The 16,667-nt window shown below is 26.0% G+C and overlaps 2 protein-coding genes across 3 annotated transcripts in view; both read right to left on the bottom strand.

The window, feature by feature from the left end:
- Window positions 1–2,069: 2,069 nt before the first annotated feature.
- LOC126898381 (uncharacterized) overlaps window positions 2,070–16,667 on the bottom strand; it is a 34,320-nt gene continuing 19,722 nt past the window's right edge. The window contains exon 2 of the mRNA XM_050672359.1: window positions 2,070–2,948. Within this exon, the coding sequence (XP_050528316.1) occupies window positions 2,604–2,948 (345 nt within the window). The 3' untranslated portion in view covers window positions 2,070–2,603. The remainder of the gene's footprint in view (window positions 2,949–16,667) is intronic.
- The window catches only part of LOC126898380 (uncharacterized), a 20,511-nt gene continuing 9,338 nt past the window's right edge, over window positions 5,495–16,667 (bottom strand). The window contains exons 2-3 of one of the 2 annotated variants that reach the window (XM_050672357.1): window positions 13,712–14,365; window positions 5,805–6,690 (exon numbers count right to left, since the gene is read on the bottom strand). In XM_050672357.1, coding sequence (XP_050528314.1) covers window positions 14,268–14,365 — 98 coding nt within the window. In that variant the 3' untranslated portion in view covers window positions 5,805–6,690; window positions 13,712–14,267. Of the gene's footprint in view, window positions 7,725–13,711; window positions 14,366–16,667 lie in introns of both variants that reach the window. The other variant, XM_050672356.1, reaches the window with a different exon arrangement.

Genomic DNA, 16,667 nt, shown 5'->3' with positions numbered 1-16,667 from the left:
CCAAAAAGAGTTATTTTTAAAGGTGACTAATAATCGAGTGTAATATAATATAATTTGCGTTTGTTAAATAACACTCCGAGTTATTTATTAAAAATTATCTGTTTTAAAAATAATCATGTTAGTCTAAGAATATGATATAATAAAAATTGATCACTTGTGGCTAATTAATTAAGTACTTAAGAATATGAATACAATTTATAAATGAAAAACCATTATTGTGGATACAAACGAAGGAGCCCATTGTTATTTCATATTGTGATAGTGACAAGTATATTACGACAATAAACAATCCAAAAATTATCTTAGCTTAACAACAGACTCTTGTCGTACCATTCCTAGCTCAACAATCGCCTTCACACGAGTTGAATTAATAACTTATTATTGTCATATCTCTCTTTTAACATTTTTCACACGCTTTCATAATTATTTGCTGTTGCTTCTAAACTTTTAATAATATCTTGACAAAGATGAGTGCACATAGCAAAATTTCTGAATTTCCGTCAAATCCGTATTAATATCTATAAGTTTAGAAAATAAATCATAAAAAAAATTCCATTCACTGTATTCGCCAGCTAATACAGGAATGCTTATAGGGACTAACATAACGTGAGGGATAAACTTATACTCTGTGGACAACTATATTAATTTCCTTAAACATCTCTATTTTCGGTTTTTGATGAACTAACCATACCAATTACTTTATTGGCTTTGGTCATTCCTCTATAATATAACTCATCTCATTTCTCTCGATATATCTCCTGCTCCTCCCAGTTAATCCCCTCTTCAAGTTCTATGGTCCCTTGAACAACTTCAAAATCTCGCCAAACTGTCTCTTTTTTTTCTATTCGTTATGAAATTTGCTCTTCTGAGACTTTATCGTAGCTTAAATATTTTTCAAATTTTACTATAAAAATAAAAGAGATAAATTGCTCATGTAAAAGCGTGTGGAGTGAGTTAATGAATTAAAGAAAGAAAAAGCCAAAATTTATATTTCAATACTTTTAGAAACATATTTATATTTTATTTAGAGACCGATATTCTTCCGATATAAGTGGCACGGGTCGCGGGGCTCCGTGTATCAAAAGCGACGTGGGGCCTTATAAAAAGTTAGGAAATTATTTTTATTATTAACATACTTTTATTTAAAAATCATAAAATGTTTTTTAAATCAAAAAAATAAAAACTATCTGAAAAATAAGTTTATTTGAATCTTTGATAAATAACAATTAATCTAATAGCAAAATTTGTTCAATCACTATTTGTCATGCAGACGACTGACAGTATTTTTTTCACAATTCACACTTCTAAGTTCGACGTTATTACAAAACATTTTCTTATAATAAAATGTACTGATTGGATATAATCATTGATACTAATCCCTCTAACCACACGTGACTTTATGACACAACAAACACGCTTACTAAAATGAACAAAAACTTTACTGTGTTATATAATTGATGACTAGTCATTATTTATATTATTCGCAGATGAAACTATCGAGTATACCGACTAACCGAGGGCCTGTATCAATAATTAGGACCCTTACCGGATAATAAGCCTAAAACTTGACTATTTTGGATTCATACGAATATTGTTAAACTATCATAATGTGAGAATTTTATATGAATCCAATTAATATTAATAATCGGGCGGATCTATTTGATGAACGAAACATCTGTTTAAAGAACGGGGCAATTAGAATATAATCAGTATATAGCTAACATATATCTAGCTACTCGGTAGAAAAACGCTTAGTAAAATTTTACCATTGAGTAAATATTTAAAGTTGGATTAGGTTTCATGTTAAAATAAAATTATTAAAAAATTCGGTGTTTAATATAATAATTGAAATTTATTCCGTGATAAAATATTATTATTTAATTATTTAACTTAAATTAAAAAAATCACCAAAACAAAATTCTCTTAAATTCTTCTAAGTATTATTTAAATTAAAAAAGTCCTAAACGATTAAAAAAAAACTAATTGTTTTTTAAATTTAATAGATAACTAAGTCTCAGAGTGCAATTTTTTTTTTAACTTTTGTAATAACCTGAAGAACTGGTTTTATAAAAAAAAAAATATGGTTTTTTACAATTCAAGGATGGTAGTCGAACGATCCCTAGCCAAACATTGAAAACTGAAAATTTCATTCTAATTGGCTAATTGTGATAGACGTTTAGGGGTTCCTTTTAAATTTGTATAATAAAATGATTCTGTTTGAAAGTTAAATAGTTATTTTGTGTGTTAAAGAAGAGAACTCTATTTTGGTGATCTTGTATATTTATAATATTGATAACATATTCAAAATAACAAAGATTACAATAACAACCGTTAAAGTGTCCGTGCTAAGACACTCTTGAACTACACAATAACATAAAACAAATATTATATGATTACAACATTAAAATAGAATGTAAATTTTAATAACAATAATTGCTTAAGAAGCGTATCCAATGTTAAACATATTAATTATTCGTAATATAATTTAAAAAAACTATCTATTTAATTTTTTTTTATATATATTTTATTTATCTTTTAATGGATTTAACTAGCTTACACTTACCCAATTTTAAAAGAAATAAAGATAAAACAGAAAATAAAATTTATAATAGTTGCTTATAGAACTTACCAGGTTGTATCATTCTTTGATACCTCTTTAGTACGAGATCATTAGGATACGCATTTCGTAACTCTGGTGTGGGTTCAAGTTTCAAATGAAAATAAAAAGTCGCTAAATAGTCTCTTAAAACTGACATCAAGTTTAATAGTATACCGGTTAATTTATATGTATTGAAACCCATATTAATCTGTTCTAGGTAACCATCTATAAAGGTTTTAAATTCGTTTTCTGGTTGAAAGCAGTTTGCTGCTATGAAATCGTTCGTAGTTGACTGTATATTGTTAAGATGTGCATCAATATCTTGGTCACTTAAAGTTTGTGTACCTAGGTTTATCAGATTATCTGATACTGAATAAATTCCATTATTTGTTTCTACGTTACTCATATCCGATAAATTTATTAATTGCGACTTCCAATTTTTTATTACTTCTGTAATTTCCTTCAATTCAATCTTCAAATCATCTTTACATGACTCAACGACTTCTTTTACGGCGAGAACTTCACATTTTTCTTTTAAGCATTTCGCTAATTCTGAATACTACAAAAAAAAATTTGCACTATTGCAGCTTAGTAGTAAATGCATCTGTTTTGCCTTATTACTAAATGTCTCGTTTGTGATTGATTCAGGATCGGATATTTCTTCTACGGTGACTTTATTACCATTTTCATTAATACATAAAAATGTCTTTAGAGTTCTCCATATTGGTTGTTCGCATATTTTCTGTAAGAATTTAACATTAGCATCATTCGCATTTATCATACCAATGGCGTTGACGATACATAAAATAAAATATGAATATTCTAAATGCATTTTTTATGTTCGATATGAAATTCTTTTTAAAATTATTATTTTTTTTTAAATACGTGACTTTTATATAAAAATGAAATAATGAATTTTATATCTATAAAACAATATTTGTATAATGTAAACAAATAAAGTATCATAAACTATATAAATTATAATAAAATAAGTGATACCACGCCGAATTTGTCGAAAAATTATACAAAAATGTTCTGCTTGAAAATTATTAAAATTGATGGAAAAAATGCAATTTAGCTCCAGCACCATTTTTTTCTTTTGACTTAATTGTTTTCTGTACACAATTCGAATATTCAAATATAAATCGCCAATAAAAAAATTTAACAAGTTTTATCATTTTAAGTTTGCATATAACGCTGTTTAATATTTAAATAATTTTTATAACACATTGAAAGAATCAAATTTATTGTAAGAAAATATTATTGTTGGGAGTAGATTTTTGAGGTAATGTTCTTAAGTTTATTATCTTACTTATTATTATTATTTTACCATTAATTGGATAATGATCTTAATAAAAGTTTGTCAGGTAGATTAAGCAGTATTGTATTGTTATATTTTTGTTATTACAATTTTTACGTGGAAGAATTTCACGCGCTGAACTAAAAAACGTTGAAAAATGTACGGTTATCCAAAATTTTTGAGTTTTCAATCTTTAGGCCTTTTATGGCACGGGTTAATATTTTCTGATTTACCTGAAACATTGCGTACCTCATTTTTATAAGTATTGGAACTAATTTTGATTGTATAATTTTAGAAAAGTTAAGTTTTTTAAATGATCCCTATTCACTAAAAGCACCCTAATATACTGGTGTTCAGTAAGTCAAGTAACGGGTTTCTGACTTACTGAACACCCTGTATGTATATATATATAATAAAAAGGAAAAACGTAAATTATTTAAAAAAAAAAATTTTTTTCATACCTACTAAATGTAACATGTTTTTTGACTTTTGTGATTGATTACTCATAAAGAATGTCACGGGAATGTTTTACTTTATTTAACTTACAGAACACAAAATCATCTGTAATTTGATATAGGTTTAAAGAATGTAGCTTTTTTAGAACATTATTAAAAATTGAAGAGAATAAAATTTTGATATGATTTTCAAGCCCCCACAGTAACTTGCATCTAGTTAATCATTGAACTTTCTAAAAAAGTATTTCTTTCTCAAGGCAAACGTTTGGAGTATTATCGATAAAAATTCTGATTGATCTGGTCAGTTTTTTAATAATACATTATATTTTCAAAAATGTCTATAAATATAAAGTGAAAACTAAAAATGTCAAATTGACTGTTTATGATAACTGTAATTAATTGCGATATTTCTCTTTGTTAACGAGACTAAGAGGAACATTTCAAAATTATGGCACCACTGGAAATATTTTGTGAAATCTCCACGTATTTATGAGCAGATTCGGTCCAGTGGGAGTAGAATTACTCGCGTATAAGTAAGCAAAAATGAAACGCGGCAAAGTAAAACCAAAAGTTTGTCAGCTGTGCATCGAAGCTATAAAAAAATTATTTTTTCTTATACTGAGGGTCAAATAAAATATATATATATATATATTTATACTTAACGAGAAAAAAATACGTAAATAAATTAGAAAAAAAAAAACTTACTTTGATGCATCGTTTCTAAAAAAGCTATAACTTATTAAAGTAAAAAATATGTAGAAATTTACCGATTTTAAAATTCGTAATTTGTTGGCCGATATTTCATTACACGGTACATTTTTTGTTTATTGAACGCACATTGTATGCATTGCGTGCTTTGTAATCAATACAACAATTTATGAAAACAATTTAATTTTAAATAATATGATTTGATTACGTACAATCTATGAATGATTTTTATATATAAAAAATTCTATACACTACATATTTTATACATCAAAAATATATCTCTAATAACATTCCTTTATTTTTAATTTTGTCAAATAAGATTAGTTTTTGTTAGAGAAAAATTATTTTATTGTGGTANATTTTGTCAAATAAGATTAGTTTTTGTTAGAGAAATATTATTTTATTGTGGTGGGATAGTGTCCCTATGGTAGCGCAATAATCATTCTATACTAATGTAATGACTAATTGCTCACTTTTCTTTTTATTTGACGGCACAATATTTGTTTGAACGAGGTCATTAGAATAAATTCAATATATAGCTAACACAGAGCTAGCTATTCAGTAGGAAATCTTACAATACAATTAACCATTGAGTAAATATTTAGTATTGAGTTTGGCTAACTGTAAATATAAAATAATTGAAAGAAAAAAACGATTTTTATCATATTATTTTACATTTATTTCCATTATTGAACAGATAGTGTACATTATTTAATGAACAAATAAACTTAAAATAACAAAATTAACTTTTAAAAACTTTTATTATTATAAGTCTCAGATAGTAAGTTATTTTTCTAAACTTTAAGAAAGATGTTTTTAATAGGAAAAAACGGCTGTATAATAATAATGTATAATAAAAGTTCTGTATAATAATTTGATTTTGTCACATAGTTACTAGTTTTTTAATTTTTTATCGGTTTTGATGATCTTGTATATTCATAATATTAATAACAAAATCAAAAAATAAGATTACAATAACGACCATTATAGAATGTCTGTATCACGACACTCATTAATTACATAGATCGTATCTAATGATTTTATAAAATACAATTAATGATAATTTCTAATTTCAACTGTAATAAGATAAAGAAAATTATCTTTTTAAAACATTAAAGTAGAATGTTAATTCCTATAACTACTATTTCTTAAAAATCTAATTCTATTTTAAAAACGTTAATTATCCGTAATATATATAAATCAAACAAATTACTATATATTTAATCATATTTTATTTACATTTTAAGGAATTTTTGAAAAATAAGAGCCATCCTAGGATGTTATCCTAAGCTAACATATATCTAGCTACTCAGTAAAAAAACACATAATAAATATTTACCATTGATTAAGTATTTAATGTTGGATTAGGTTTAATGTTAAAATTAAATTATTAAAAAAATCGATATTTAATATGAGAATTGAAATTTATTCCGTGATAAAATATTATTATTTAATACACAAAGAACCTTATATAAAAAATCACCAAAACAAAATTCACTTTAATTCTTCTAAGTATTATTTAAATTTAAAAAGTCCTAAACGAATAAAAAAAAAAAACTAATTGTTTTTTAAATTTAATAAATAATTAAGTCTCAGAGTGAAATTTTTTTTTTAACTTTTGAAATAACCTGAAGAACTGGTTTTATAGAAAAAAAATATGGCTTTTTATAATTCAAGGATTGTAGTCGAACGATCCCTAGCCAAATCTTGAAAACTGAAAATTTCATTCTAATTGAATCATTGTGATAGGCGTTTAGGGGTTCCTTTTAAATTTGTATAATAAAATGATTCTGTTTGAAAGTTAAATAGTTATTTTGTGTGTGAAAGAAGAGAACTCTATTTTGGTGATCTTGTATATTTATAATATTGATAACATATTCAAAAAAACAAAGATTACAATAACAACCGTTAAAGTGTACGTGCTAAGACACTCGTGAACTACACAATAACATAAAACAAATATTATATGATTACAACATTAAAATAGAATGTAAACTTTAATAACAATAATTTCTTAAAAAGCGTATCCAATGTTAAAGGCATTAATTATCCGTAATATAATTTAAAAAAACTATCTATCTATTTAATTTTTTTTTATATATATTATATTTATCTTTTAATGGATTTAACTATCTTACACTTACCCAATTAAAAAGAAATAAAGATAAAACAGAAAATAAAATTTATTCTGGTAGCATTTTTAACTCACTAGGATATAACATTCTTTGATACCTTTCCTCTATGAGTTTATTAGGATACGCATTTTGTAACTTTGATGTAGATTCAAGTTTTAATTGAAAATAAAAAGTCGCTAAATATTCTCTTAAAAGTTCCATCAACACTAATAGTTTACCAGTTAATTTATACGTATTGTTACACTTATTAATCTGTTCTCGGTAACTATCCATAAAGGTTTTAAATTCGATTTCTGGTTGAAAGCAGTTTGCTTCTATGAAATCGTTCGTAGTTGACTGTATATCTATAAGACGTGCATCAATATACTGGTCTTTTAAAGCTAGTGTACCTAGGTTTATCAGACTATCGGATACTGAATAAATTCCATAATTTTTTTCTACGTTACTCATCTTCGATAATTTTAAAAATAGCGACTTCCAATTTTTTATTACTTCTGGAATATTCTTCAATTCATTCCTCAAATCACCTTTACATGACTCAACGACTTCTGTTACTTGGATTTTTTCACATTTATCTTTTAAGCATTTCGCTAATTCTGAATACTGCACAAAAAAATATGCACTATTGCAGCTTAGTAGTAAATGCATCTGTTTTGCTTTATGACTTAATGTCTCGCTAGTGACTGAATTAGCATTGGCTATTTCTTCTATGGTGACTTTATTACCATTTTCATTAATACATAAAAGTGTCTTTAATTCTTTCCATATTGGTTGTTGGCATATTGATTGTAAGAATTTAACATTATCATCATTCGCATTTATCATACCAATGGCGTTGACGATATATAAAACAAAATATGAATATTCTAAATGCATTTTTTATGTTCGATATGAAATTCTTTTTACAATTATTATTTTTTTTAAAATACGTGACTTTTATATAAAAATGAAAGATGAATTTTATATTTATATAACAATATTTGTATAAAGTGACATAAACTACACAAATAATGATAAAATAAGTTATTATTCTGACCTAATTTATAAAAGATTAAATAATGCACTTAAATAAAAGTGACGCAATCGGTAATCAAAGATGAATGCATTATTAGCAAAAATAATGAAGCTTAATTTTCATTTTGCCATTATAAATTTGTTTGAAATATTGTTATAAATATATAATAAAATGTCAATAAATATAATAGCTTGTCCACAATTTCTATATACACAGATTAAAATTCTTCTATGTAGCGCAACCTGCTCGACTAACAATTCAAAAAATAATAACACAACATTATTCTCGATCTAATAATAAAATAATAATAATAATTTCACATTGAGCTTCTGAAGTTATAACTAAAATCTAACTTTAGGAATAATATTTTCACAAAAAACCTTGATATTTACTATGGTACGTAATAATAAAATAAATTAAAATATTGTTATAAATATATAGTAATACAACAGTGTTGCCAAAATGTCTCTTAGCCTCCTCTAGCTAAACCACAAAACATTAATATTTCAAAAATTTCTAGTGATGTTCGATTTTTGAACCAAACTGGTCCAAACATGTGAAGTTTGATTTAATTCAAAAATTTAACTTAAAATTTAAAATTCGAATCGAACATATTCCTCTTGTAACTCGATAAGAAAATCTAATTATTATATCAAGTATATATTTTTATAAATTAATTTAATTTTCAAAACATTTAGCGTGATACCACGCCGAATTTGTCGAAAAAATATACAAAAATGTTCTGCTTGAAAATTATTAAAATTGATGGAAAAAATGCAATTTTTAATTACAAAAATAAAACAAATGTTTTTTGTTATAAACCCACAAAATAAAGTGAGTGTTTTATAAGCTTAGTAATTTTTCTCTTTACAAAAATTTAAAATTTTCAATAGTTACTGAGTAATCGAGTGTCTTATCCTTAATGAATCACCCTGTATATTGCTCAGGTTATTGTTTTCATTATTTCTACTGCGCCTGTATGATCATTTTTAGATCGTATACATTTTAGTGTTTACAATAATTTTGATATTTCAACATTTTTTTGTTAATATATTTTAAATATATATTTTAATATGTTGGGTTCAGTTCATATATTAATTTCTCCAGCAGAGGCATTAGGTGAGGACATTGAAAAATTAATTATAAATAGATCTTCTATTCGAAACTCACGCATGCGTTTCCGTAAAGAACGCGCTGAAAAAATCCGTAATAATTATTTGGTAACTATTAAAGATTCCGTTGTCATTCATTGGGATGGTAAACTTTTACCTTCATTGACAGGACAAAAAAGTGTTGATCGACTTCCCATTATTGCTTTATGTAATGGTGAGAGTCAATTACTAGGAGTTCCAGCAATTGATATGGGAACAGGGGTTGATCTCGGACTGATGCTATTTTTCATATACTTATTGATTGGTGTACTACAGGAAATGTACTGACTTTTTAATGTGATACTACGGCTTCAAATATGGGTAGATTGAAAGGTACTTGCATGTTATTAGAAAATTACTTAGAATTAAATATTTTGTACATGTCGACACCACATCTACGAGCTTGTATTAAAATGTGTTTTTGAAGTTAAATTACGTCTAATATCTAGTCCTGATGTACCAATATTTAAACGGTTTCAACAAAATTGGAGAAATATAGATACTAACAAATTTGAGCCAGGTATAATGAACGACATTGTAAAAAAAACATTAAAAGATGTATGTACCGATGTAACTATCTTCGCAAACAACTATTTTTGATACTAATGTTCCATTTGATACAAAGAGAAAAATTATAGCTGCTTTAAAAATCCATACAGATGATGATGTACCAAAAAAATATTTATTGAATACAATAGGAAGCTACTGGATATTAATTAAAAATCTTGAAGATTTTATTTGTGGAAAATCAATGCAATTTTTCTAACGTTTTAATATAGAATATAGTTTTCTGATCATTGATAATTTCAAGATATCAATAGACCTTATTAATAGCATTAATTTAGTTAATGATATAGCTGAAAGGGGTATTAAACTAATGAAAGAGTTTAATACGAAAATAATAGACGATGAAAAACATAAACAATATTTGCTTCAAGTAGTAAATGATTACCGCAGTAAATATCCTAATTTCAAAAAGAGTACTCTTTTAGATAATTAGTTCAATGATTAATATTTTGTTTTATGTTTGATGCGTTTTTGTAAATTCTTTTTCGTATCATAAAATTAACACTGAATTCACTTTATTTTGTGAGTTTTTAACAACAAAATAATTTATATATTGACTTTTTATAAATACACAATAAGTAAATCAAAAAATTGTTCAAAGTATAATTTATGTAAAATATTATTTTAAAAAACTTTTATTCTTACAATTTTGTTGTGAATCCATTATTTCACGCGTTGAACTAAAAAATAATGAAAAATGTATGGTTATACAAAATTTTTCAGTTTGAAAACTATGCCTTTTGTGATACGGGTTAATCTTTTCTGATTACCTGAAACATTGCGTACCTCATTTTTATAAGTATTGGAACTAATTGAGATTGTATAATTTTAGAAAAGGTAAGTTTTTAAAATGATCCCTATTCACTAAAACCACCCTAATGCCCATTTGGTTATTAAAAAAGTTGAAGTGTTCTTAGANACCACCCTAATGACCATTTGGTTATTAAAAAAGTTGAAGTGTTCTTAGAGAAAGCAAGAGTAACAGTCAGAAAATTTCAAAGGAGCATCGAAATATTGGAGTCACTGTATTCAGAATGGAGAAATTTGAACAAAAGCTCTAACAGGACATCATTGAACCACGAAAATAAGGAAAAGGGTTTCATTGGAAAATTTAACAAATTGTTCAACATTTCACATGGAAATGATGACTATTGAAGAAGATAAATTATTTTTGATGTGTCAACGAGATAAGAAAAGAAAAGGTTGCATGGCTAGTTCAGATTATTACTTATACTTACAGGAAAAACATGAACTAACACAAAAAAGTTTGAAAGAGCAAAGAGATTTGAAACTTCAAAAATCTTAATTTATGTCCAGTAAGTATTTTATTATTAATACTTCATTAGTTCATAAATTAATTAACAGCAAGTTTTTTTTTAGACAAGGTAGCTATTTTATACAGTAGTACAAGTAGTATAAGTAGTAATGAAATAGCCAACATGTCTTGTGATGTTTCCGATTCTAATTTCAATGATGAAAATGAACCTGGAGCATCCTGTTGAAAAAGAAAAAGAGGCAAACGATAGTTTATTACATTAAAACTTGTTGCCGCTTTTAACAAATGTAAGGTAAGTGATAGAAATGCCGTACACATGTTAATAACAACTGTAGAGACTCTACATTTAGATTCTAGTGAGTTGGTTATTAACCGAGCTTCTATTCACCGTTGTCGTAAACTTCTAAGGACCGAAAACGCACAAAAAATTTTTGAGAAGTTTCATGAAAAAAATATTAGATCAGTTACTGTTCATTTCCATGGCAAATTATTGCCATCACTAACTAGTAATGTAAAAATTGATAGGCTACCTGTACTTATAAGTGTCAATGGTAATGAGCATCTTCTTGGCGTTCCTTTTATTAAATCAAGTACAGGAAGAGAACAAGCTTCAGTAATTCATAGTTTATTAGTAGAATGGGATATTGAAAATAAAGTTCAGGCTATTTGTTGCGACACAACAGCCTCTAATATGGGAGATTATAAGGTGCTTGTATTATTTTAGAGCAATACCTCGACAGGGACCTTTTATACTTACCATGTAGGCACCACATATTTGAAATAGTTTTAAGAAGAGTATTTGATCAAAAAATTTCAAAAGAGTTGGCCACAGATTAAAGACTGTACAATAAATCCAGGTTTGAAGATATTACCGTTAAAACACAATTAAACGGCTTAGAAAATGAATTAATTTTGTTTCTAATGGAAAAAATAAAAATAAATCTACCAAGAGAAGACTATAGAGAACTTCTTAATTTAGCAATTATTTTTCTTGGCGGTGATCATTATACAAATATTTCTATTAGATCTCCTGGAGCTTATCATCACGCCAGATGGATGGAAAAAGCCATTTATTGTTTAAAAATATTTCGAGAGTCTTTCGAGCTAACAAAAGACGAACGGGTTGGTATTCGTAATGTTTGTATATTTTTAGTAAGAATTTATTTAAAATACTGGTTTTCTACAAATAATTCTATCGAAGCTCCTCGTATGGACTTAGAATGCATAAAAAATCTTTATGAATACATAAAAAATCACGATGCCGTAGGTTTAATAGTACTTAAAAAAATTAGCAACCACTTAAGGTATCTCGCGCCTGAAAAGGCCTCAATGGCATTTTTTGTTGATAAAATACCTGTTGAAATAAAAAGACTTATGGTAAAATCATTACAAAATAATGAATTTGAAGACTTAATAAAAATTAATCCACCAAGAAATATAAAACATTTTGTAAGTAAAACTATTGACAGGTTCATTAATGCAAACTCAAAAAAAAATTTTAAACGTTTTGATATGAAAACTAGTTTTTTAAGCAAAGATCACGATGAAATTTAAATATAGATTATCTAGACTGTCAAGAAATAGCGCGAAGTTTAAAAATTGTAAACGATACTGCAGAAAGATCAGTGAAATTAATTGAAGAGTACAACACGATAATTACTAAAAAAGAAGACCAAAAGCAATACTTGCTCCAAGTTATCGCAGATTATAGAAAACATTTTCCTGATGCAAAAAAACACATTAATGAAATAATGATGATTATTTAATAATAATTAATAATAAATTTCCATAATATTTTTTTAGTTGTGTTTTTTTTATAATTAAAGTTTATTTTTATTATTTATTAGTTTTATATTATATGTTTTAATCAGTTATATGTTATAAGACCAAGATTTAGAATTAGAAAATATTTTACTAAACAATATTTGTACATAATTTTCAAATCTAAATTTTATAATCTTTATAGATTTTGTAAAAATTTGTCGATTACGCTAATAAAAACTGAATTACGCAAAAAATTAGAATCGGGAAAAAACGACGTATTTATGTGTTTTATTGATTATTCAATTAAATATGCATTATAGAGTAAAAAATAATACAATATATTTTATAGGAAATACATTTTTAAACAAATTTTATTCAGTAAATTTTTTTGATTCAAGTAAAATTTAACAAGTTATACGTAAAAAACTAATTTTTACCCCAATTTATTAAATTTCAACCCTTCTGCGGCACGGGAAAAAATCATTGGACAATCACGAAACTTCACAAAATGTATTTTATTAACCTATAGAACAATTCTAGGGGGCGTCCGGGCAAAAAAAAAAACTTTGAAAANAGAAACTTAAATTAAAAAAATCACCAAAACAAAATTCACTTTAATTCTTCTAAGTTATATTTAAATTTAAAAAGTCCTAAACGAATAAAAATAAAACTAATTGTTTTTTAAATTTCATAAATAACTAAGTCTCAGAGTGCAATTTTTTTTCTAACTTTTGAAATAACCTGAAGAACTGGTTTTATAAAAAAAAAATATGGCTTTTTATAATTCAAGGACCCTCCTTGAACGATCCCTAGCCAAATCTTGAAAACTGAAAATTTCATTCTAATTGAATCATTGTGATAGGCGTTTAGGGGTTCCTTTTAAATTTGTATAATAAAATGATTCTGTTTGAAAGTTAAATAGTTATTTTGTGTGTTAAAGAAGAGAACCCTATTTTGGTGATCTTGTATATTTATAATATTGATAACATATTCAAAAAAACAAAGATTACAATAACAACCGTTAAAGTGTCCGTGCTAAGATACTCTTGAACTACACAATAACATAAAACAAATATTATATGATTACAACATTAAAATAGAATGTAAATTTTAATAACAATAATTTCTTAATAAGCGTATCCAATGTTAATGGCGTTAATTATCCGTAATATATTTAAAAATTACTATCTATCTATTTAATTTTTTTTTATATATATTTTATTTATATTTTAATGGATTTAACTAGCTTACACTTACCCAATTTTATAAGAAATAAAGATAAAACAGAAAATAAAATTTATTCTGGTGGCATTTTTAACTCTCTAGGATGTAACATTCTTTCATACCTTTCATCTATGAGTTCATTAGGATACGCATCTCGTAATTTTGGTGTGGGTTCAAGTTTTAAATGAAAATAAAAAGTCACTAAATATTCTCTTAAAAGTTCCATCAACACTAATAGTTTACCAGTTAATTTATACGTATTGTTACACTTATTAATCTGTTCTCGGTAACTATCCATAAAGGTTTTAAATTCGATTTCTGGTTGAAAGCAGTTTGCTGCTATGAAATCGTTCGTAGTTAACTGTATATATATAAGACGTGCATCAATATCTTGGTCACTTAACGTTTGTGTACCTAGGTTTATCAGATTATCTGATACTGAATAAATTCCATTATTTGTTTCTACGTTACTCAAATCCGATAAATTTATTAATTGCGACTTCCAATTTTTTATTACTTCTGTAATTTCCTTCAATTCAATCTTCAAATCACCTTTACATGACTCAACGACTTCTTTTACGGCGAGAACTTCACATTTTTCTTTTAAGCATTTCGCTAATTCTGAATAATGCAAAAAAAAATATGCACTATTGCAGCTTAGTAGTAAATGCATCTGTTTTGCTTTATGACTTAATGTCTCGCTAGTGACTGAATTAACATTGGCTATTTCTTCTATGGTGACTTTATTACCATTTTCATTAATACATAAAAGTGTCTTTAAAGCTCTCCATATTGGTTGATCGCATATTGTCTGTAAGAATGTAACATTAGGATCATTCGCATTTATCAAACCAATGGCGTTGACGATACATAAAATAAAATATGAATATTCTAAATGCATTTTTTATGTTCGATATGAAATTCTTTTTACAATTATTATTTTTTTTAAAATACGTGACTTTTATATAAAAATGAAATGATGAATTTTATATTTATATAACAATATTTGTATAAAGTGACATAAATTACACAAATAATGATAAAATAAGTTATTATTCTGACCTAATTTAAAAAAGATTAAATTATGCACTTAAATAAAAGTTACGCAATCGGTAATCAAAGAATGAATGCATTATTAGCAAAAATAATGAAGCTTAATTTTCATTTTGCCATTATAAATTTGTTTGAAATATTATTATAAATATTTAATAAAATGTCAATAAATACAATAGCCTCTCCACAATTTCTTTATACACATATTAAAATTCTTCCATGTAGCGCAACCTGCTCTACTAACAATTCAAAAAATAATAACACAACATTATTCTCGATCTAATAATAAAATAATAATAATAATTTCACATTGAGCTTCTGAAGTTATAACTAAAATCTAACTTTAGGAATAATATTTTCACAAAAAACCTTGATATTTACTATGGTACGTAATAATAAAATAAATTAAAATATTGTTATAAATATATAGTAATACAACAGTGTTGCCAAAATGTCTCTTAGCCTCCTCTAGCTAAACCACAAAACATTAATATTTCAAAAATTTCTAGTGATGTTCGATTTTTGAACCAAACTGGTCCAAACATGTGAAGTTTGATTTAATTCAAAAATTTAACTTAAAATTTAAAATTCGAATCGAACATATTCCACTTGTAACTCGATAAGAAAATCTAATTATTATATCAAGTATATATTTTTATAAATTAATTTAATTTTCAAAACATTTAGCGTGATACCACGCCGAATTTGTCGAAAAATTATACAAAAAAATTCTGTTTGAAAATTATTAAAATTGATGGAAAAAACGGTAGCACAGTGGGGTCGAGGCACAGTGTGCACGAGGCATAGATGGGACAAGTATAGATGACATCTGACAGTGATTAAAATCACTATCATAAGAAACGCTTCGATGCAAATCTGTAGATAGTGTTTCCTTTAGAGAAATTGGTGAAATATTTTAAAAGCAACATGAACTCTTATTTCTTTAATTATATCCTGATTAGTAGTTCTTTGATTTTAAAATATAATATATGAATAAATACTAATTATAGTTTTTAAATTTAGTATGAAATTGTGAGGCCAGCTATGATGTATGGTTAATAGTGTTGGGCGGTTGATAAGAAAGTAGAGCAGAGAATAAGTGTAGCAGAGATGAGAATGCTTAGTTGGATGAGTGGAGTGACTAGAGAAGATAGGATAAGGAACGAGCATATAAGAGGAAGTATAGGTGTTGCGTCAATCGTGGATAAGATGACAGAAAATAGACTTAGATTGTTTAGTCATGGTATGAGGAAAGAAGAATCGAAAGCTGTAAGAACAGTTATAGAAATGAATGTTGAAGGAAGAAGAGATATAGAAAAACCAAAAAAGAGCCCTCCATCTCTTTTTTGGTCTTATTGATTAATATTAATAAGAACTTTTTAAGTTCTTATTAATATTAATCAATCATGAATTGAGTTGA

The sequence above is a fragment of the Daktulosphaira vitifoliae genome, unplaced genomic scaffold (genome assembly GCF_025091365.1).
Source record: "Daktulosphaira vitifoliae isolate Bord-2020 unplaced genomic scaffold, ASM2509136v1 Scaffold_2, whole genome shotgun sequence".
NCBI classification, from domain to species: Eukaryota; Metazoa; Arthropoda; class Insecta; order Hemiptera; family Phylloxeridae; genus Daktulosphaira; species Daktulosphaira vitifoliae.
Note: the sequence above shows the minus strand (reverse complement) of the source record. Positions and strands in the feature narration are given on the sequence as shown.